This window comes from Rattus rattus, chromosome 7 (genome assembly GCF_011064425.1).
Source record: "Rattus rattus isolate New Zealand chromosome 7, Rrattus_CSIRO_v1, whole genome shotgun sequence".
NCBI classification, from domain to species: Eukaryota; Metazoa; Chordata; class Mammalia; order Rodentia; family Muridae; genus Rattus; species Rattus rattus.
The window spans coordinates 20,848,371-20,873,087 of record NC_046160.1 but is presented as its reverse complement, the minus strand read 5'-3'; the positions used below and the strand labels follow the sequence as shown (position 1 = coordinate 20,873,087).

The following is a 24,717-nucleotide window of genomic DNA, read 5'->3' as shown; positions in this document are numbered from 1 at the left end:
GTGTCCAGACTATGGGTGTATGTCACAGCTCTGTGTTTATGAGGTGCTGGTGAGCAAACCTAGGGCTTCGTGCATCCTAGGCAAGCACTGAATCAACTGAGCCTCATCCCTACCCCCTTATACTGCCTTGCCAGGCAATTTGCCTGGTGTCAGAATACCAGGGGAAAACTAGTACTGCGTTTGGTCCTTTGCAATACCAAAATGGCCCTCAAAATGGAAAGCGTGACAATAACTCCCGGCTTCAACAGAGAGGACCCAAAATTTCCATCCACATTCATGAATGTGAAAGAACGGGAGGAAGGGAGAGGGGCCGCCTACCCAACAGTGACAATTACTGATGCCTTTTTCCAAAGCTTCAATCTCCACAACTGTCATCTACTGCATCTACTCTTCTCCAAATAAAGATGTCCTATTTCTATTTGAGACAGAGGTGTATTGTGCCAAATAAGACGCTGCCTGGCAAGTGTGGCTGCGTACATATTAGGCAAACAGACCACAGACTGATCACCATGACTTCTGGGATGTCTGGCCTCTAGGGAGTGTGTTAATCCACTGTGTGGGGGTCAAACCCTGCCTAGTCAAGCAGGTTATGCAAATGTCCCATCATTCAATGAGTTTGTTTTGAAAGGCTTGCTTGGAGGCAGGCCCACTTTAACTATCACAGCTGTACTTCCTGGCTTTAAATAGGAACGGAGTTAATATTGCGCTCATTTTGAGGTGAAACTGAATTGGATTTTTCTACATTCTGATTTAATCTCTTATAAAACATTGAGAAGCAGGTTGTTGTTATTTTTTTTCTTTGCTCCTAAACCACCTTTAATATCTTTAGGCAATAATATCATTTTCTCTAACAATATTAGGAAAAACTCAGAAACTTGAGCCTTTTCAAAGGTTCTACATAGAGGGTGCTTCTTAAAGACCTCTCTTTTGCCCTCTTCTGACTCAGGGCCTATGAAGCAGGAGCTATAACCTCTCACAGTATTTAGAGTGATCAATGGATTCAACAAGTGCTCAGCCTTTCCCTGGCCAAGACTGGGTCACACCCAAAGGAGGAGACACCCAGTGCGTGTCCCTCGGGTTATCTGCTAGGGACCATTCAAAGTACATTTCTTTTTCTGTCATTGTTTTAAATCTACAGGGCAATGCTAAGAAGTAGGTGGTGTTCTCTCCTCCACAGACGAGGAAACTGAAGCTCAGGGCATTCACTTTTACTAGGATGACAAGACCCACCCGCCCACTCCTAGGGAGAGCCAGGAGACACAATACTGGAGCATGATGTAGATCCAGGGTTTTGCCTTTCCCCTCCATAGCTTCAGTATCAAAATCCATGGGCAAAAAGACCAAATTAAATAACTTTTGAATGTGCTGGCTGATTTCAGTTGTTGGCTTATCACAATAAACAGCAATTAGGGTATTAACGAGGCACACATGTGGGTGTGTCTACGCGGGTGATCGCAGAGGGGAATGCTGAGAAGAAAGACACATTTAGTGAGGGCAGCACATGTACTGGGGTCGTTGACTGAAAGGAAAGGAGGAATCCAGCAGAGCAACAGCATTCATCTCTCTTTGCTTCATGATCAGATTACAGTGTGACCAGTCACCTCAAGTGACGGTGGCCGCCATGTTTTTACTTCCATGATATTCCCCTAAACCCACGAGCCCAAGCAAATCTTCTCTCCTTCCATCACATCTCATCAAGTGTTTTTGGTCACAGCATAGAGGAAAGTAAGTATGTGGAGATGACTGTTCTTTGACACAAGCTCTGTCAACAGTTCACGTCTTCAGAGACTTCTGCACCACCCTCAGGAAACAGATCTATTGCTCCTCAGTGTCAGGTCCCTTTACAGTGACTGCAACCTTCAGAAGGGTCAAGAGATCTCAGATCTCGGTCTTACTGCATATACCCAGTTGGTCTATGAGAAGATGACTATTTAAAAATGACAAGCAATTATCATGTGCCAATTAAAACTAGGAAAGAAAGACAGCTACCATTCCAAACTGCTGAGTGTGCAGCTACACTCAATCACTATTGCTGATACTGGACTCTCTTATCAATCCACTCATAAAGAAAGACAATAGAATCTTCTAGAAATGATCTGACTGCTGAAAGGGGCACAAAGCAGGATAAAATAAGTCTTTGGTAGGGCATAGTCATGATGGCTCTTGGACCTGCAGACTGTGTTCTCTAAACCTGCATTTCTGCATTTGAAACTGTAAGGAAAAGGAACATCCTATCCCTGAAGCCCTTGTCATTTTTGGGTCCACAGACTCTCCTGGACCACAGTTGCAGCTCCTCCTGGTCTCACAGCCAAACCAAAGGACCTACAGATATCAGTCACAAGCACTGGAAGGGGCTACCAGTATGTGATATTTAAAGTAGGCCTTTACCTTTCCCAGATTCTTAAATACTCATTAAAGCAGCCTCAAGCAAGTTGTACAACTGGTCAAGAATGAGCTTCTCTCTCTCTCTCTCTCTCTCTCTCTCTCTCTCTCTCTCTCTCTCTCTCTCTGTGTGTGTGTGTGTGTGTATGTGTGTATGTGTGTGTGCGTGCGCGCGCGCGCATGCGTGTGTGTCCTGAACTTGCCAGGATAGGGCCACATTTCAAACCCCTAATAATCTAACAGTAACCTCAAAACAATGCTTCAGTGTGAAATGTTCTCATGCAGGAAAATGTAGGATAACTGATCCGAGCCGTGCTGTAGAATGGATAACTGGAGGGATTGACAATGGCAGCCTATTTGAACAGTCTTATCTGAGGGTGGAATTCTGGTCTCTAGCAACGTGTGAAACTAACAACAGCAATAGCAATGCCTGAGGTCTTGCCTCAGACATCGGCAACTGAGGTGGAAATGGGGCTTCCTACCCAAGCCACAAACCAGGAAAAGAGAATCACGGAGCAGGGTTCCTGTGAAGTCTATAACAACACCACAGAATGGCAACAAGGAGACTTGGTGCCTTTAGACACTGGATTTCCCCTTGGTTGGGCTTAGAAAATCCATCAGTCCTCCTTTGTATCCTGATGGCCCTGAGGACCCCTCAATGGTCCTTTGTGTCTCCTAAATCTTCAAAGTGTTAACCCAGAGATGTACCAAAGGCATTCTAAACCTCCTAAATCTAAGTCAGTTTCCAGGCAGGGAACAAACAAACAACTACCCTTAGTTTTCAAGACATTATCTCAAAATCAGCCATTTTCTAGGTGACCTTGGGCATATTGGGAGCTTTAGAGAGCAATTGCACCACAAAGTTAAACAAATATTGTAGAATGAACAAGAAGAGACAATGTCAAGCTTGTGGGCCCCATGTCACTGACCCTTCCTCTCTATCAAGAGTGTTTCAAACTCAAGTTAGCAGTTGCTCTCGGGTCTTGTCTCTAGCACAAGTTGTCAACAGACTTTGGAAGATTGCTAATTTGAATTGCCAGACCCATCTTAATACAGATTTCAGTTTATCAGTGAGGAATAGTCTTTATGTGGGGATCTAGACACAAGGCTGAAGGAGTTAGTGACAGACAGCCCCTTTTAGTATTATCTCTTATAGGATATTGCAGGTGATTTTGCTTTTAGTAACAATCCCAGAGACTGTTGGAACACAGAGTGAATGACATTTGAGGTCAAAACCTTTTCCTTCATTGGACAAACCCTTAGACCCATGCAAGGGAAAAGCTTACCCAGAGTCATGTATGGTACTAGTCAGAGTCCTCCACACAATACAAAAGCATTTCCCCTGCTTGAGTGAGGGCCTTTTGAATGGCACATCCCTAGGGAGTACTAACCTGGAGCTAGCTGAATGCCAGAGCAAGTGACCACCAGTTCTTCCTTCTCCTGGATCCACTTGTTGGGACATCTATCTGGGCTCGCTTACTCTATGGCATAGACATCCCAGTGTGTTCCTGATAAGTCTGCTTCTGTGTATTTCATAGGAAACCACATGAGGTGTCAGGCATGTGTGGTGATGCTCTTGCCATTGGCCTTTAGAAACATCTGCATCCCAAGTGACAGTTCACTAAGCAGGTCAAGAGAAACTAGCATTCTTAAACTATCAGTCTTTAGGACTGTGCCCAGAGCAAGGAAACTCCCCCAGCAGCTGCCAATCTTGGGACATAAGCCAAGGTCTTATATCCTCAAGAGATCTGTCAGAACTTCTCAACTGTAGACCCTAAGAGTCACTGAGGACTTTGGAGTCCATCTAAGATGAAGAAACTGAGGCCAGAAACATTGTGGATGTTTCTGTGTGCCAAAGGATGCACAGTGGGTAGGTTGCAGAAATGGCACTAAAACCCTCTGGCTTTTATTACAATTACTTAAAGCCTTGGGTAACAAACAAACAAAGCAATAACTTATACAATTAGGAAAATTCTCAAAAATCCACTGGTGTTTGTTGTTGTTTCTGGAATACGCTGGCAAAACCACACATGGCTAGGTTTCAAATATCTCCCAATGATCGAATGGCTCAATTCATCTCCACGAAGGCTTTTAGGGTTCTCTCAAACTAGATGTGCTCCTCTGCCAATAGACTGCTCTTTGATGATTGCTGGAAGCTCCCTGCTGGTGAGAAGGTCTGTTCATAGGCCAGAAGCTACAGTGAGATTGGGCTGAGAGAATGCACTGGGCTAGGAGGAAAGGGGAAAGAGCACCAGAGAGTTCCTGGAAAGTCTTCCAGCACTGTAACAATTGGTCTTGTGCTTTTAGGCAAGTCATTTAACCACTTGAGGCTTGGTTCCCTTATCTGTGCCTAGGGGAGCACATTACCGTGAATGATGACGATTAAATACTGTATCTCCTGTGAACTCTATGAGCTCATATACGGTAATGAACAAAGGATATATACCTTTTCACCCATGTGTGTTTATGTGTGTGTGCCCACTCATGCACAAGCCCACATACACATATATGTGTGTACATGCACACACATGCATACCAATATATGTGCATATGAATGTTCAAGATTGATGCTTGAAATGATCCTCTATTTCATACCTTAGTCAATGTGGCAGGATCTCTTAAACCCACCACTCATAGATATGACTAACCTCAGCTTGCTGCCTGCCTTCTGTGGTTGGAATTACAGGTGGGTTGTCATAGCCATTTGGCATTTACATTGGTTCTAGTTTCCTAAATCAGGTCCTCATGATTGTGTGCCAAATGCTCAACCACTAAGCTATCCGCTCACTCTGGGACATCCTTTCTTAGCTGCATGGCAAGTGATCCTACTACCTTGAATTCTGTAGTGATATATAGAAATATCACTTTGTCCTCCTTGGAGATGAACTGAGCTGACTTGACTTGCAGGACTCAAGACGACGCTGACTACACTGGGAGCCCCTTCCTCTCTCCCTGTTTTTTTATCAACACTCGTGGGTAGGAGGCTCCAAGGAGTCTAGGGAAGTAAGACAAGAGTCCTTCAAGGCACATGCAAATTTAAAACTTATCTTTGCTACTTGCTAGCTATGTCAGAGAAAACCATTTACTATCATTGTTCTTGACTCTACAAAATGGTGATCAAATAGAGATGATGTCATGGAATTTTCATGAGGAAGCATATATTCAATAAGCATACTGGATATCTGATATAGTGATGTGGACATAGTTTGACTTTACATAATAGTGGGCATTACTTTGGCTATGGATAAAGCAGATTCATGTGTGCATGCACACACAAGTATGTACACAGGCATGTGGAAGCCCAAGGTTAGTGTTGGGGATCGCTCTCCACCACTCTTGTACCAATTCATTGAGACAGCGTCTGTCAATCAAGCAGAGCTTGCTGCCATGGCTAGTTTTAGGTGGGCACAGTGGTCAGCTGTAGGTAGCAATGGATGCAGAGTGCTGAGGGCAAGGTTCTGTCAAACCTTGTTTCACTCAGAAGCGAGACGGGAAGAGTGATGAAAGAGCTCATCACTCAACGCTTCCTCTGGAGACCTTAACAGAGATCATGCAACACCGTGCCCTCCATTTAATCTGCAGAGAGCTCTGTTTCCTGATCAGGAAATGGAGTGGTGAAATAAACAATTTCAATTTTCTTCTATAACTACCATGCTAAGCCTAATCGCCCCCTTTGGGAAGGTGGCCAAAGCAAGTCCACTAACATGCCTTTCACCAGCTGGGCATCTTGAAGCTAGGAGTTCTTCCTTCCACCCCAGGCTTAGCTGATTAAGAGTTGCTACTTCCTCTTCCTGGGTAATTTCCTAAAGGGACACTTGGCCCACCAGTCACCTTTGGTATTAATCCACCAGCTGTCATCAACATCTGGCGACTCACTTCATAACACTAAATACCCAACCTGGCCCCTCTCCACCCCTCACTCACACCCACTATTCATTTGTCATGGGGCCCGGGAATTTGAAATCACCCACTTCCTTCGCATCACCCCATGCCCTGGAATGCATCTGAGAAATGATCACCCAATCCAAGACATCTGTTCTGCTCACAATCAAGTGCAGAGAAGAAGGGCCAAGTCTCCTTTAATAAATCAATTATAGAAACACAGTCTTGGAGGGGGGAGGTGTGCAAGTGTGAGCCCACAGAGTGTCTGTGTACAGGCACAGAAAGCTTAATTCTTATTTCTCTCATCTGTGGTCATCATACTGTTTCAATCTACACCATCTGTAGGTAGCAAAATGAGATTCTGTCCTTCATCTCAGAAAAAAAAATTGCAATTAAAAATTACAGGTATTCTAAGAATCACAAGTCCAGTTTCCTCATTTTATAAAGGGAAACTGAGGCATAGGACAGACAGTCAAGTGACTCATGAACTTCAGTCAGTCTAGGAAAGTAAGAAGGCTGAGGCTTGAGCCCATATTGGACCTCCAGTGATCTTGCAGTTTCTAGGAATAGTTCCTTGTGCTCTCATGCTTGCATTCTGGGAGTGCGGATGTGGGTGGAGTGGCAGGTCTCAGACAGAATAAACAGGAGTTCACAGGACATGGTGAAACCTAGCATCCTGAGCCGCCAGTCAATATGGATCTTTGTAACTGAGATGCTTGGGATGAGAACCTCAGAGAAAACCTCTGAGCCGTGTGGCATCCGTGGCAACAGGAGGAAGTTGGTGGACAAGGGGGACCTGAGAAGATACGACATGCATCAACCACTCTCTGCTGTGTCTCTGGGAAGGCACTGTCTGCTGAGTGTGGCAACCAAACCTGAGGTGTGCTAGCTAAACACCAGGCTGCCCTAGCTACTCTACCTGTCACATACCCACAGCCCACCAGATAAGATGGACTCGCCAATATCTCTTAAAGTAGGCAGACTCAGTACAGGCATGGGGACACACAAGAAACCCGGGCAATATGTGCATAGCATCTGCAAGACTGATAAAATTTCCACATATAGTAATGGAATTATTGGGAGGGTTGCTAAGAATAAGGGATAGAACAAGATTTGGGCCAGACAGGGAACTATCATGGCCTAGCAGTGTATTTGTGTGAGTTTTGAAACCATATTACATCAGATAGTATCATGAGTCAAGATAGAAATACTTTCAGGCTGTGGGAGGCAAAACTAGACATTCATGAGTTTTAAACACAAAGCTTCTGACAGATGTGCCTGTAACACCAAACCCCAGGCTCTTGCTCTCACAGAATGGGGGTCAGAAAGCATTAAGGATGCACCCGTTCTCTGAGCACATTCAAATCATTCCTCACAATAGCCACAATAGGGCTATCCCTAGGAATGGTGAACAGTGACACTGTTTTAAATGTTTAACATTTCTGAGCACTTTATACATGGGCACTGCATCTACATGACCCCCTTGCTCCCTCTTCCTTGAGCGCCTCTCATTCCTCCCAAATTAATAATCTTTTATTTAATTATTATTGTTTCAGGTATATACACACGTGTATGTATATGCATGCATGGGTGCAAACATGCATATACATATACATGGGTGCCGACTTCTTGGGATTGAGATCTACATAGGATCTCATCTGGTTCTCCCTCTCCCAAATGACATGGGCCACCTGTTCCTCTCCACCTAGGGGGAAAAGAAACAGAAAGACCAAGAGTGAAAGAAAGAGAACTCATAAGAATAGGAGCCGAGATACAAGTGACTTCCCTTTCCCCACTGCTCTCTACTTTACCTTCGGATGGATGCTGGGGGACCAGTGGGATGACTACAGAAAGGGTTAGAGCAGGCAATGTGGAGGCAAAGTAAAGGCCATTGACTCTCAAGCTTAATTGCCAGTGTGGTGACCCCTCTGGAGTCTAGCTAGAATTTTATGTGCCCTAGGTGGCTATGAGGCACCTACGTTAAGTCTGGCAAGAAGCTCATCTCCATAAGGAGGTTACTGTGGCACACTGTAGGTGGTCTTGGGACAACACAACTCTTCTGGGCTGGCAGACACTCATGATGCCCAGATAATGAGACAAATAAAGCAATTGCTGGAGCCAATGCTTGAGGAATTCCAGGTGAATGAAAACACCAAAAGAGCCACAGCAGTGCCTCTGCTGTAGAGAGGTAAGGTGCAGGCTTTTCCAAGAGGCAGCCTAGGTTTCAATCTCCACTTTGCCACTGTCCTGTGGATAATACAGTCACCTCTGGGCCTCCCCATCTATATCTGAAAGATGAAGCTATTCAACCAGACAGCCGTGGGCCCTGACGGCCCACAATTCCTATGAATTTCTCACTGATGAAATTATTCTAGTCATCTTTCTAAATGGACTGGCTAAAGTCCTACACAGGAGAGGTCTCTTCTGATGTGTGGATTTGCATCTGAGGTCACTCCTGACAAAATATTTCATTTTAAGAGGGCTGTCTCTCATGTCCATCAGTCATTTTTCTGCATATGTTTTGGGCACTTACCTTTCTGGGTTGGTTAGAAATGATCTGTATACTATAGCTCAGGTGTCCCAAAGCTGTCAAAACAAAACTGCTCCTAACTTGTGGCTGCTGAATGTAATTCTTATAGCTTGAGAAGAGGGGAAAAGGATTTCCTAACTCTCCACTGGCTATTTACTCCTGGACATCCTGTGGTTCCTTTAAATGTAACTTGTCCAACACGGACTTCACCATCTGCTCCCTTTCTCTTGATGCTTTGGTCATCGCTCTTATTACTAAATGTTTTCCTTCTCTTTTTAGTTAATGGCATCTCTCAACTCAATCACTCAATTTGGTGATCCAGAATAGGCCTCCTTGTTATGATCAAGCTGTGACCAGAATCTCCCTGATACACCTCTGTCTTAGCCACTGTTCTATTGTTGTGAAGAGACACCATGACCAAGGCAGCTCTTCTAAAAGAAAGCATTTCATAGAAGCTTGTCTGTAGTTTCAGAGGTTTAGCCCATTGTCATCATGGCAGGGGACAGGGCAGACAAGTGCTGGAACAGCAGCTAAGAGCTACATCATGATCCATAGGCAAAGGTACACTGGGCTTGGCATGGGTTTTTGAAACTTCAAAGCCTACCCTCAGTGACACACTTTCTACAACAAGGCCACGCCTCTTAATCCTTCTAATCCTCTCAAATAGTGCACATCTCTAGTGACTACGCATTCAAATATATGAGCCTATGAGGACTATTCTTATTCAAACCACCACACCCTCTTTATATGTGCTGTCAAAGGGGGGCTCAAGTCTAAACCCTTAGCATACACAGAAGCAGCTATTTCCCTGTCCTTGTCCCTGCTTTCCCTTCCCAGTTCATCTATACTCCCATCACAGAGCTGAACCTGGTCATGCATATGATTTACAGCTGTGTGTGTCTTCCTTACCCAGAACGCTCTCATCATGGATTTCTTCATTGTTCCTGGAGCCCAAGGCTTGGAACTTAGTTGTCCTCATCTGAACAATGTCTACCCCTCCTAATCCTCTACAAAACTGGATCTTTTGACACTGTGTCCCAGGGTGATTTGAACATGCCTCCACAGCTGCTCTTATCATAGAACAAGTAGGATACCTCTTCCTCCTGAGCCCCATTTGACCTCATCGGTGACCTTTGAAGCATATTGAACACAATAGAATCTTCATAATCATTCCCTGTGTGCTGGAGACACATTAAGTAGAAGAAATGATCTAAGCCACATAAAGATACAACAATAATCCTCGAGAGAATGACCAAGATTGAGATGAGTCTTAGGGGCTTCATATTCAGGGTGGACAGCTGAAACCATGCTAGCAGGACAAAGAATGTGTGACAATATGACAATAAGAGATCAGTTGGCCATAGTGATTCTTCCCCTCCCCTACTGTTTCTCTGTCTGTAACCTGTTTTTTCAGTGGCTTTCTCAGGACCCACTTTTCCCATATTTATTCCAGTTAGTCAATTCTCTTCTCTTTTATTCATCTGTTTTTCCCTTTCTGACTCTCCTTTGCTTGGTGCACCTCTAACATAAAATGTTCATTCATATTTATTCACTGCCTTTATGCATCTTCATTATAATGGCATATGACTGAGAAGGGCATCTTAAACATGCTTCTTCTCAGCCAGCTGCTTTCTATTGAATTTTTGTGGATTGATTCCATTGGCTCCCAGCAGGTCATGGCCTGGAGGTGACATATGGTCCATGTTCTTGGGTCGTGTATGACTGCTAGCACTATTGTTCCCTCTGGGACTCAAAGGTTTCGGTGGATGCATTCAGAGACCTTTTGCTTGCCATCTTGCAGATAAAAATACAGATGCATGAGCTAAGAAATAACTTGATTTTTCAGCTCAGTGGAACAGGACTGAGTGAGGAACACAAAAGGCTCTCCTGGACAGGGCAGAGGAGTCACTAAGGAAGCTTTCAGCCTTGACATTGGTCCATGGGGGAGTCTGGGGGCTGCCTTTCAGTGACGCCAGGCTCCTGAAGGCCAGAATGTCTGACCGTGGGCAGCCATATTAAATATGTGATTCCAGAAATGCGATCAAACTGACTTCCTACTAGAGTTGCAAAGTAATTCCTACAGAAAGGGAGATGGAACATCCTTTGGTTATCCATTTTTGAGTCTATGTTAGGTTAATATTTTTTGAGAGATAAATTTAATTTACTCAGTCTTTTCAATCAAAGAAACTGATACGTTAACAGGTTGAACAGTGGTGATAGCAGGAGGGAAAGTAATTAAAAAGTCTAATTTTTCTCTCCAAGAACACCAGCCCTGCAATTATATAGATCTCTCTGGTCCCAAAAGAAGACAAAGTTTCAATAGAACTTTTATTCAAATCCTAACAAAGTCTTCTGTATTCTCAGATGTCTGAAAGCATATTTCATTTTTTTGAGAGTCAAAGTTGTAGATTTGAGTGGTGGGGGGTGGGGATAGATGGATGATGGTTTGTGTTTAATTTTTAGGGGTGCCATAACAAAACCCATCAAACTGGACTCCATAACATAAGAAAACGCTATTCTCCTGTGGTTCTGGGCAAGTTGTTTGAAATCAAGCTTCTGTCAAGGCCACGTCACCCCTAAAGCTCTGGAGGAGATTCTGGTCTACGACTTTCTTTAAGCTACTATTATGGCCATAATACTTGGTGCTCCGTTGAAGTGGAAACTTGTAGGTTTCTGTGGAAAGTCAGTTATGTCAAATGATGGTTCGCTGGGGCACACAGGTGAAAGAATGTTTTGCTGAAGCAGACATGGGTGAAAGGATGTTTTTTTCTATAGCAGACACATGAAAGGACATGTGATGTTCAGAAAGGATATAAATATGACCCCACCAACAGTGGGAGCTTGAGTGCTTGTTTACTTTGCTCTGACTCATTAGTCTTCGCTGAGAACACACATGTATTGGTTTGCCTTATACTGTGTTGCTCGTGGCCATGTCCCAGCAGCTGAACTTAATTTTAAGTGTCTGGGCTTTTCATCTGCATGTGTGTATGTATGCCTTGTGTGTGCCTGATGCCCATAGAGGCCAGAAAAGGGAGCGTTGGATCCCCTGGAACTGGAATTAAGTGATAGTTGTGATTCCCCACTGTTGGTGCTGGGAACAGAACCCTGGTCCTCTGCAAGAGCAGCAAGTGCTCCTAACCATTGAACCATTTCCACGACCCTGTTTAGCCCTTGCAGGTTCAAGAAGTTGTAAGAAGCACACGCCTGTTTCAGCTGATTGCTCGAGAGCCCTTTTAGCCTGCTCTTGTACTCCTGGCTCTCAGATTCCTGCATCTGATGTCCAGCTTTGACATTTCCTCTGCCTTTTCCGATTAGACACAGAAGCCTTCCTCTTGAACCCTGGCTATCCGCTTGCTCCATATTTCTTTAGCATCCCCTGCTGTCAGTTCTAGCTCTGGATGTGTGTGAGGCCCATGTGCCAGCCTAGTCCAAGGTGCTCTCAAGTAAAACACAACAATAATTATACATTTTGTCTTGAGCCCGATGATGGCTAGCTTTGACTGTCAACGTGACACAGACCAGGCAGCTTTCACCTTCTATTGACATTTCTGTAAACATGGAATATAAAATAATTTTCATCCATTATAATTTCACAATACGACTTAAATGAGAAAATGTATGACAGAAGGTTTTGTAAAGTACCACGTTTTTAAAAAGTGAATGGAAATTCACTTTTGTCTTGGTCACCTGGGGAATAATCTCTAATTATTCTATTTAAAATATTGATCCTGGGTTGAAGTATAGTTCAATTCGTAAGATTCTTGCCTTGCAAGTATGAAGAGCCAAGGAGAATGCCAGCATGATAAAGCTTATGCTCATAATACCAAAGCTAGGGATGTGGAGACAAGATGGTTATTGGTACCCACTGGCCAAGCATCCTAGTCTAACTGGAGAGCTCTCGACCAATGAAAGAGCCTATCTTAAAGGAGGTAGACAGTGTTCATAGGTATGAAACCCAAGCTTATCCTCTGACACTGACCGACATATACTTGCACACATATACTTGTGTACAAAACACACATGTGCACATAAACATACCTACAAAATGATAATAAAATAGCAATCTGATTCCTCAGCTCCAGAGTGAGTAAACATGAGAGTTAAAGCTATGAAGAATACTATCTGTTTCTTTGGTTCTAGAACCCAAGGTGATCAGACTCCATTTTGCACCCCCAACAGCTATATTCTGGAAGCATCCAGCAGGACCTGATGGAGGACATTTGTATCTGGGTGCCTACTCAGAGCCCAGTCCTTCAGCCAAGCCTATAACTACATTCATAGGCATAAGAGTCAATGATGAAAAGAAAATATGTGGGGAGAGCTTGCTTCATATGCCACCTTTCAAAGCCTTGCTCTATTTTCAAAGGCTTGGGGAGGGATGTGTAGCTCTGAGCTCCCCATGATGAAATTATCTATCGTCGTTCAAGACAGAGGCCAGAGAGAGCTGGAATCTGATACTGAATGGCACTGAAGAGAATATATTTTATACAACATAAAAGGTCCCGACGTAAATTAGAAGAAATATTGGGAGCCTTCAAAAAGGTAGGTCAAACTTTTTCCTCAAGCAGATAATTACAGGCTGGGGGTGAGTAAATCTTATTAGCCTCTTTCTACCTCGTCTCTTCTCATAAAACACCAGCAAGAAGAAAGCCACTCTCCATGCAGAGTGGACAGCTTGCCTGAGAGAGGAATGGCCTGTGGCTGTCAATCATGTCACCTGTGGCTGGGTTGTGGATGTTGCCTTCATCACCCCACCTGTCCCACCAGGATGAGGCTTAAGCCGGTCAACCAAATATAAAGCTCCATACTAGGCCGGCCAAGATGCCATGATGTCTCCCAATTTGAAGAACTACCCCTTTAGGCGTCAATTTCCCAGTTAAATTTCTCTGCCCTTGTTTGAGGACTTAAAATTAATGAAGTTGTTAACATTTCTTAAAATGTCTTTCCTGGCAGGTGAAAGGTATGGATTTATTACTCATGAGCCTTCTGGCCTCTTTGATTCATAGTCATGTAGGCTGAGTCCCACAAAACACTCTTAGGAGATAGGAGACTGGCCCTAAATCTGCCATTAGCCATCTCTGTGCTGGGTCTCAGGGTGAGTCCTCAGTGTCACTCACTGGCAATGGGCTCAGCTGCTAGCAGGATTCTTTCTGTAGCCTATGACCTCTGAGAAGCATGGACCCAGCCTTATTCATCCTTGAGTTTGCATCAGGTCCAGAATCTGGCATGGGAATAGCCATGCGATAGACACACTGATGTGGACACAGAAATGGAGGTGTTGATGGTGATCATGCAGTCTCAACAGTCCCCCCAGAACTAAACATGGCAAGAAGATAGAAAGACTCTGAAAGCATCACTGTACTTCATCAAGGAGCTGTCAATCCTGGCCCTAACCATCATTTATGATAGAGCTGATGCTGGCACCATGGTCCAGCACTTGGGCACTATCTGGCTAATAGTTTGAATCTGACCAACAAAGAATGGAAATTATGAGCTTCTGGGACATGAGAACAGTTTGAGGGGGACTGTAGAAAACTACTTGATCTATTTTTTGCCCCAGGTATTCCAGTCTTCCAGTTTACTGACAAGGAAGGTGGGGCTCAGAGAAAGGAAATGGATCTACTGAGTGCAAGTGGTGGATAAGATGTCTCTTACTAAACTCCAAAGGCTTTCTGCCTTTGATCTTCAACCTCCCTCAATGTCCTCTATAGGGAACCAATAGTTGCTGTCTGTGTCACATGAGATAGCCTTTTAGACATTCTACAGTGTATAAAAGTTGTCCTCTAGAAATAACCAATGACTTTGAAAAACAACTTTACATGTTAATAAAACATGTTTACATGTTGCATAAAACATCTGGTTACAAAGCATCAACCATACAAAAGACAAATTCCCAATTATTTATAAATATTTTGTCCTATCTATCTTAAGATGCTATTCTGTGTCTGGTTTAAGTAAAATCAAGAAGTAATTCTCATCTGGAATCTCCCAAGAACCACTGTGCCCTCTCTCCCTCTGGGGATACTCAGGAGTGGCAAATAGCATCTCAGCTCAGAGTAGAATCCTAAACTGCTTAAGGGGGTTTTATGCATTTCTTTCTTTCAATTTGAAATGAAAGGTGCCTTTAATACAAACCAAGACTAACTGTGTAATAAATGAGGGATGGCAGGCTTCTAGCTGGAGCTTTTCTACAGCGAGTGGAACGTCTCTGTTAGGTGTACTTTAAATAGGTTAGGCCCAAGGGCAGAGACTGAGAAGCAGGAATAGGTAAATATGCCCAGAAGGGCATCTAGAACTCAGCACTGTACTGGGTTCATAAATACTTAATTGAATTAGGTCTGATGAGAGAATTCTATATTGGGAAGCCTTCTGCTTTCATTCATCATGCATAAGCCTTTTGCAGCATCTTCCAGGGAAGGAATAAAACAGGAAGTGAACATAGCATTGTACCTGTCCTCAGGGGGAATACTCCCAAGAAGATGAAGAAATGAAGGTGCTCCCTGAAAAAGTGCCAACTCTCTCCTAACCCTGATGTTCCAAGAGCGGAGTCCCTGCTACTGTGAGCTTTTAGGCTGAGCACCGAGAGTGAATAATTGTATACCTTGTCAATACAACTTCCTGAGGATTCACTGGACAGCAGCTCACAGGTAGAGCTGGTGGCCTCCAGGGAGAACCAGAACTATAGGAAAACAATAGCAACTCTGTGGTTAGTGGGCCCACTTGGATACTGTTAAGCTTAGTTCTGCATCTATACAAACTGGAATTGAACCAGCTCTCTTGACCTCTGAGGCTGTTGGACAATCAAATGAGCAGAGAATATGACAGGTAACCTGTTTGAGAACAGAAGTTAGCCAAATATAACAGAGTCACTGAAGGGGCCCTGGAAGACCTGTGCCCTCCCTAATGACTAACAACCCACTCTTGAAGATCCTGGTCTATAGAAATGCTAAAGAGCTTTAAATCCCCAAAATCACAATCAAATACAAATAAACACCACATCGAAAAAACAGTGAAGAGAACCAGGGTTCCATGTACTGGGAAGGCTGGGAGGATGGAATTTGTGTACCAGAAAGCCCTTAGCTTTCTCTAGGATTCACAATGCAACATCTCAGTTAGGATGGTCTGGTGATCAATGGCACTTGAGTACCCTTGGGGGGGCAGAGGGTACAGTAATATGTTTTTGCTTTAGGGGACTGAGGGATTCCTGGATTACTAGTGATCACAGTGGCGACTCAGAGATTCCTCAATTAAAAGACAGTTGAAGATGGGTCACAGTATAATTGTCGAAAATGCACTTACCATATCGACTGCGGTGGGAAAGGAAAGGGAAGGAGTCTTTCATTGTCCAGGTGAGATTCCATAGAAAGTTACCAGGAGGAGAAGACATTTCTGAGGGTGACTCCAAGGACCTGTGACCTGGACACAAGCAAAGGAAAGAACATTGATTCCTGTGCTTAGGATGGGTCTTCTAGTTGTTATGCAATGTCACTGAAAATGAAAGTTCATAGAAGGCGTTCTGGATACTCAACGAGAAGCTGAGCCAGAGGACTGAGGCACGAATGGACTGAGTGGATCTCAGGCCCGTGGTGTACATTTTTCTATCAAGGGGAGCCATAGCTGAGAAGTCTGAATACTGTGAGCGAGTCTGTGCAGAGGCTCTCTGGAAGATGAACTAGAAGCCAGGCAGCTTAATGGCTCCGTCTAATAGCCCTATCCAAAGTCTATTCTGCTGGTGAGCATTTGTGCAACTTTATAGAGAACTTCGATTCATCTCATTCAAATAATGCCTCTACCCCTACACTCAGGCTTTGTAGCGTCGTCATCCGATGCTGTTTGCTTGGGTTATTGCCTTATCAATGAGAGGGTTGAAATTGCACTCAGAAGTTACGAGTACTTGACAATTATGTTATTTTCAGGGAGGAGGGGAGCTACATTATGGGTTTCCCATATCCAAGAGGCTACAGAGCCAGAGAGGACAAATGTTTCTGATTTGCATGAGTGCAAAAAGAGGGGGGCTGAGAGAAAAGAGCAGAATGGCATTAGCTCTTTATTTAACAGAACCTCAAGTGGGTTTTGTAGTGAAAGGCCATTATTATCTATCTACAAAGCAAATGAGCGCTCTACATGCTCAAACCCTGCTCTTCCCTGAAAATCCCCAAATCTATCACTATTCGATGAGGTTTTATGGTGGGCCAAGCTTTTTTTCTGTCATAAAGGAAGGGTTTGAGAATTAGTTGCTTAGCAGCTATGGACTATGTGATGAGGAAGGGAAGGAGGAGAGAAGGGAACCAGGGTTTCTTCTGCAGTTTCCTTGGTGCAAACTCCTGACCCATCCTTTAGTCCTGTTACAGGATGGCTACAGATGAAAGGGAGGAATCCGCAGCCATAGGAGGCCAAAGCAATTTCCCAGCTTCTGCCTCACAGCCTCTTAGACACCTTCTGGAGCAGCAGCAATTCAGGACTACAGGCTATCTCAAAAAGCAAGGAGACACAAACAAGGTTGGGAAGATGGCTCAATCAACAGAGCGCTGGCCATGTGTGGTGGTCTGAATGTGATGGCCATCCTCACTGCTTTCAGACTCAATCCCACACCATGCACTTGGAAAATGTCTAGCTGGGATGCCCAAAGCAGTTTTCTGAGGTTACATCCCTCCACCCTTTCTATTGGCACTTGGGTAAAGCTGACAACATGACCTCATATTACTTCAGTTCTAACTGGTAAGAAATGATCCCTGTCCTTCTCCCATACATCTGAGGTGAAGCATTGACTCTTGAGTGCCCAGGAAGGGACCTTTACTCTCTTCTCTGGAGAAATTGAAGAAATTAGTTCTGGTCTGTAGAAATTAGAAGTGAATTTGGAGTTACATTTTCCTGTAGCATTTCTACGAAATGGTTCAGAAAGTGCATGGTAAAGGCACAGGAGTTATGCAAGCAAGCTCTGGGGTGTATCTATTTCATCCCTGCTGCTTTAGGGAGAGACGATGAGACTCAGGCAAGGGAACTCAAGAGTACACGAGTTTTCTTGGGTAGACTGAGACATTTTAAAAATCAATAATATGACTGTATGTGACAGCATCCTCTGTAACACCAGCACTTGGGATGCTAAGGCAGAAGGGTTATGAACTTGGGGCCAGAATAGGTGTTATAGCAAGACTATCTTCAAGACAGAAACATCAATAAATCAGGCTTAAAGATAGCTCATTCAATAATAAAGTACTTGCTACACAAGGATACGGGCCTGAGTTCAATCTCCAGAACCAATACATCCCCATCCCTATCCCCATCCCCATCCCCATCCCCATCCCCATCCCCATCCCCATCCCCATCCCCATCCCCATCCCCATCCCCATCCCCATCCCCATCCCCATCCCCATCCATACACACATATATATGTATATATATATATGCTTATTTTAGTTTTTGTTTGGTTTGGTTTGGCTTTTGTCTTATTTTGTTTTGTTTTGAGATAGGGTTTCTCTATGCAGCCCTGGTTGGACTGGTACTTGCAATGTAGACCAGGCTGGCCTCAAACTTAGAGAATTCTACCAGCATCTGCTTCCTATATCTGGGATTTAAGGGCTAAGCTACTACTCCCAGCCAGTAGCACATGTGTATAATCCTGACACTGGGGAGGCAGAGACAGATGGCTCCCAGGGCCTCACCTACTCAGTCAGATGCATACTGTCGAGAGATTGGTGTTTTGAGAAACAAGGCGGGCAGCTACTGAGGAACAGAGTGGTGTTTCTGGACTCTATGGGCATCTTCAACACTTACACATGTACCCATACCCATACACACACAAATAAAAAATAGAATTAGAGAAAATATGAATTAAGCAGAAGTTACCTAGGAACTACACTAAATATTTTAAATATATGATTTCATTTACTTCTTACGGCATAATGAGATGAGACACCTTTATTGAAAACACAGATGGTGGGCAGGGCCTCAAAGTGCCAATTGGCGAAGTCAGCCTGATGCTAATGCCACAGGGATCCCCACATACTGTCGCCAAGTAGACACTGGCTCTCTACAATGCCTGCCAGGGCTCCATAAGTGGCATTCAAGGTCAGAGGTTATTGCCAAGCATGGCCACTGTGTGGGGTCACCATAACATGAGGAACTGTATTCAAGGGTCTGAGTGTGAGGAAGGTTGAGAAGCACTGCCATAGGATGTCCCTGGATCAGTTGAGCATAGTGATTAGCCAGATGAAGTTGGTGGGATAGCCAATGAGAAATCAGCAAAAGGACACCCCACACCCTGCCTGCATGCCTGAAAAGGTGACTACCAAGGAGAACTCAGTCTACAAAATGAACTTACTTGCCAAAGGCATTGGGACAAGAGCAAATGCTAATCATAGCTCATCGAATGTGCATCACTTTAGAACACACAGACTTAAGGTACCTCACTTCACAGTGCAGAGTAAAGGGGCTACATGCTCCCTTCAGAGTTCTGTCCCCTTCCTATCTTCATTCCTGCTGGGAAAGAAGCCTTTGAGCATAAAGGAAAACTATGTAATAAGAAGCAAGCCATTTAATGAAGAGAAGCATGGTGGGAGGGTGGATGCTAAGCCCAAAGACTTGAGGAGAAAGACTGCCAACCCAAACTGTCATGGACACATTAATTAAGGCAAGCAATTAATGCATGCAATTAATTAAAACACAGTTTTAAAAATTCATGTACATGGGCTGCATCCTCCTAAGACTGGGTTCAGAAGGTCAGCATTGGACATGGGTATGTTTGGGTTTTTATAGCTCAGAGGTAGAGGGTTTCCAAATGGAGAATTTGTCAGGCAAATAGGCAGAATTACAGGAGCCAAAAAACAAAGTAGTCATGACTTTCTGAAACAAAGGTAGGGTTGCAAGATGGTCATAACAACTTTTTGAAACAAAGCCATGGTTGCCGTTTTCTTGAAGAGTCAGTACAGAGCCATGTGTTAGTTAAGGTTATAGGTGGGGCATAGCCCAATCCCAGTGAAGCTGATATTTACTCAAAATCAAGAATGAATCTAGTTTGTCTTTATTGGAAGATGACGTTCAAGCTTAAGATGGAGGAAGGCTGGATTATCAGGTGTCTTTGGACTTTTACTGTGGAAATATGAAGCCGAGGAATTAACAGAGCCTTGGCAGCACACATTAAACAAAGGTTTATGGTTGGGAAGATGTGGACTAAGCTACTGGCTAAAACAGGATGAGTCTTGGACTCCAGGGAATGAAGAGTGGAAAGGAAAGAGAGGAGGGTGGGCAGGAGATGAGCTTCCCGATACCCAAGTGAGCAGCACTGGTGGCCTAAGGAGTCAAATGGAAAGAAACATCCCCTGGACTGGGGTCCTATTGACTGAATACTGTAAGATCTTCCTCTTCTAATGATTCACTGAATCCTCCTTGGGCTCTACAGGGACCCGATGCATTGTAAAGACATCGAGCTCTTGCCCTGTTCTCTTTTTCTGCCCCCTACCTCCATGCCGTCTTTAGCTTAGATTCCAGCTCCATCTCTCTATAGACATCCCTGTCCCCACCATCTCAATGGCTTTGCCTCTTGCTCCTTCACAGTAGTTTTAAAGCAGCTGGATGTGGTGCTGAGGAGGAGGGAAAGAGGAATACACAATGAAGTTGATAAATCTTACTTTAAATGCACCACCAGGAATGCCCAGGACTGCTTAGAAATCCCACTCTATCCCCCAAATCATTCTAGCATGGCTATTTCCAGCTTTAGATTGTCAAAGCTTCAATTTCACTCATCTCTTCAGTCAACAGCCTTGTTTCTTAGTTCACCGAGGAAACTGAAATATCTGTACTCATGACCAGGAATTAGAACCTGGCGTCACTCCTATTCGAAGGATCTACTGTTTATCCTCTTCAGTAGTATCAACCCCTTCTCGGGGTGCTAATCTTATTCTCAAGTAGTCTACTGTTATAATGGACCCCCCGCCAGCCCCAGTATCAATGATTTTTCCCCTTCACAAAGTACAAGACTGAACTAAACCACAGAAAGCATGAACCTTCTTCAGACTCTTTAGCCACTAACACCATGGCAACTTTCCTCTAAAGCCAAATCTCTTCAGGAGTTTGTCTCTCCATTCTTTCTGCCGCCTTGCCTAAAATAAAGTAAAAAGGAAGGATTGTGTGATTTCTGGTCACTGCCAACCCTAAACTTGATCTTACAAACTCTGCACAGTGTTTGATCCAGCTGACACATCCCTATTTCTTGACCTTCTCATAACACAGTTGGTCACACAGTCCTAACACTGGTGGTAGGTCCTGTTCATTCTTCTTTGCCAGAAAGTCCATGATAAACAGGAAAACGTCTCCATTTCTTGCTAACCCTTGTCTGGGAAATTTTATAGCTATGCATTGTACTGTGTCACACTGGTTCTGACCAACTAGCAGTGACCAATGACCAAGAAGTTCAAGGTATCCTAGGACCTAACTGAGAACTCTTGGCTGACCAACAAAAAGACTGATTTTAAAGAAACTCACAGCAGTCTAGATCCCCACATTCATTCACGTGTACATTAGCACCTTCAAAAACTCAAGATGTTTCTTTGTCCTTAGAGAACCACTCAGTGAATTTCTCCTTGCCTAGCATGAAAATAAGCTCAACTTTAAAGAAAAAAAATCTGTGGGATATTCGCCTTCCCTTTTGAGACTTTTTTAAGTGTTGAGAACCATGGGTGTTCTTTTCAACTAAACTCACTTCCAGGAACATCTCCTACAGTTGCACAGTAAAATACAGTTAAATACCACCTCTATGCCAATGCTACAAGATTTATATCTCCATGCCCATTCCCTCATCGAAGAATCAGAATATATCTGCTCACCTACATCAGATCTTCGTTTCATTGTCTTTCCATTTTCTTGCCTGATAAGTGTTTCAGACGTAACATGGGCAAAGACAACCTCTTTATACCTTCTACCTAAACCTGATTTCAGAATCTTAGTTAATACTAACGCTCAGTTGCTTGGGCCAAATCTGAGAAGCAGTCTCACACTTCCTGTCAATCCATCCACAATTCTCGATGGCTCCACTTGAACTGTATGCTTTCTCCCCATCACCTCTCAGCCTGACTACTGCTGTCTGTGGAAACCCAGCAGGTTTCCCTGCAATCTGTCCTTCACACATCAGTTAGATTGACAATCCACCCCTGGAAGTTTCTTTCTATTGCCTAGCTTCAAAGGACTCCATATGATCTGACCCTGAGTTCGTGCTCTGATTTCATTTCTAACCATTTTCCCTTCCCTGTGAGTTCAGGCTTATAGGACGCCTTGCTGTTCCTCAAATTCATCGGGGGCACTCTCATCCCAGGGCTCTGGAAGGACCATTCTCTAACCTCGTCTCAGAAACATGTGGCTACTCCTTCCCTTCTCCCCTGTACAGTTGTCTACCCTGTATTTCCTTAGAAAAAATTTCCCTGATCACTCTGAGGATCCAACATTCATTATAAACCACTTTTCCCCTCTTCACCCTATCTTCTATTATTTTTCTATACATATGTTTTATATATGTGTGTATACACACACACACACACACACTCACATATGTACATTGACTTGCTTTTTTTTTCTTTTCTTTTCTTTTTTTGTTTCTTTTTTCGGACCAAACCCAGGGCCTTGTGCTTGCTAGGCAAGCGCTCTCCCACTGAGCTAAATCCTTGACTTGCTTTTTGTATACTTCTGGAACTAGTCATTACTGTTAGCAGACTTGGCACATAGTAGGCACTCAACAAGCACTTGTCCAATGAATGAAAGAAAGTCCCTGGAGAATATTAGTAATTTTGAAACCATTTAGATAGTTATTTAACTTCAGGTTCAGGACATACTTGGAGGAATATCAATTGTATGAAAGTGATGAAAGTAGGAATAAAACTTGTGGAGCTAGAGAGGTGGCTCAGCGGTTAAGAGCACTGGCTGCTCTTCCGGAGGACCCACGTTCAATTCCCAGCAAACACATGGTGGCTCACAACCATCTGTAATGGGACCCGATGCCCTCTTCTGGTGTGTCTGACAGCTACAGTGTGCTCATATAAATATAACAAAATAAATCTTTTTTAAAAAAGGAATAAAACATGTTCTAAAATCTCCCAGGTTTTAGTAGAGGCAAAACAAGACAAAATGTGAGTGATGTACTATTTAAATACTGACCATGCCACTCTGTGTGTGAGTGTAGCCGAGTGTTTGTGCACGCCCATGTGTGCTTGACCGCATGTATTTGTTTGTCTGGAGGCCAAAGATACTTCAAGTACCTTCTGTTGCCTTCTTTCCTGAGACAGGGTCCCTTCACTGAACCTCGAGCTCACCGGTTTGCTAGACTATCTGGCTAGCAAGAGCACACATCTGGTGTTGCAGGGCTATAACACCACACCTAACTTTCACACAAGCTTTAAAACAGATGTTTAAGCTCAGGTCTCCCAGGCTAGTGTAGCATTTTCCAACTGAGCTCTCTCTCCAGCCTCCTATGTCTTAATGTCTTACGCTTCTATCTCCATTAGAGAGTACAAGTCCCTTTCCAATATGGAGGAGATTCTGTATAATAAATACAATGTCTAAAAATTAAAGTGCTTGTCCAGAGTACTCTTCTGTTATTCACTAGCTGACTGTTGACTTGGCACATTGTCAACTACCTTGAATAAGCGAATTTCAGCCAATAGGTTATGTCTGTACTTCAGATCTTCATTTTTGTGTATCTTGCAGTGTGTCCATTAATCTAAGCCAAGATGCATAATATAGTGGATTTATCATATGTGTGTCAGTAGGAGTAATAACAAGATATGCATGTGAGCCAGGGATTTACATGACTACCCTAGGTTCCCTCTGAACCATGGTTTATAAACCCACATCAATAAAATGTAACAAGAGCCTCTATTTGAAACACTCCTGGAGTGCTCTCGTCATCCTGGTCCACGTTTTACTTATTTGTTTCCCTTCCAACGATAAAACAATCACTAACAGCTTGCTGATTATGCCCCCTCATTTGAAAACACACTTAATAATGCATTATTTTACAATGATTTTGTGTCACACAAGACAAAGCCTAATGTGGTGAAATAAATACCCATCCGGATGTCAAACTCCAGTAAGCAGGCAGGGTTCTACAAAGAGCACAGGGCAGGCCTCATGTGGGGACTGGCAGTAAGGAAAATGGTTTGCTCTTTCCTGAGCTAGCCCACACCTGTTCCTGGAGAGGAACACTCTTGGTGAAGTCACCCAGCCGTTAAGTGTTACCGGTGATGATGGAGTTTTGCAACAGGCAGCGAATCGAGTCTAAAAAGCAGAGATGTGATTTTCTTTTTTTAAGAGAAAGGAAAAGAGGGAGATGGCAGATGTACTCTTTATCTTAAAGACCCAGACCTCCCACACCTCTTCTGGGCTGGACAAAGAGGGGGTTGAACTAGCTTCTTGCTAACAACCCCTCTGGTTCGTGCATATTTGCTTTTCTATACTCTGAGCTCTCACGGTTTTCATCCAGCTGGCTCATTCAGAGAGGAGCTATTAGTGTCACGGGTGGAATCTGAATGGAATGAAACAGCCCTCCCCCACCCCTGCTCCTGCACACCTTTCTCTAAGTTCCTCTCCTTCCTGCCAGAAACATGTATGCTCTTTCTTTGGAGCGCAAGTCCTAAAGCAAAAATTACTCTCATAATAGTCTCCTGTACCATTGAAAGTCGGCTCCAACACATGTTTCTTGCCTTTCCCCATGTCCCAAGAGACCCTGTTTATAACTGTGGAGTTCATTCAGTGGTGAAGCACATCTGTCAGCCTGCAAAAGCAGGTACTCCTTTCAGGGCACGACATTAAAAAACACCACAGAACACAAAGAAAATCGCTAGTGTGGCCCGTGCCCTCACAGGGTTGATTATCCAAAATAACTACTACCAAGGAAGATAGAGATACACCAGGAAGGGAATCCTGTATACAAGTACAAA

General features: G+C 43.8%; 1 protein-coding gene across 1 annotated transcript in view; it reads right to left on the bottom strand.

Annotated features, from left to right (window-relative positions):
- The window catches only part of LOC116905630 (ALK tyrosine kinase receptor-like), a 188,454-nt gene extending 163,964 nt beyond the window's left edge, over nucleotides 1–24,490 (bottom strand). Inside the window, exons 1-2 of the mRNA XM_032908612.1 lie at nucleotides 24,427–24,490; nucleotides 16,094–16,210 (exon numbers count right to left, since the gene is read on the bottom strand). Of these exons, the coding sequence (XP_032764503.1) occupies nucleotides 16,094–16,210; nucleotides 24,427–24,490 (181 nt within the window). The remainder of the gene's footprint in view (nucleotides 1–16,093; nucleotides 16,211–24,426) is intronic.
- Between the last annotated feature and the right edge of the window lie 227 nt (nucleotides 24,491–24,717).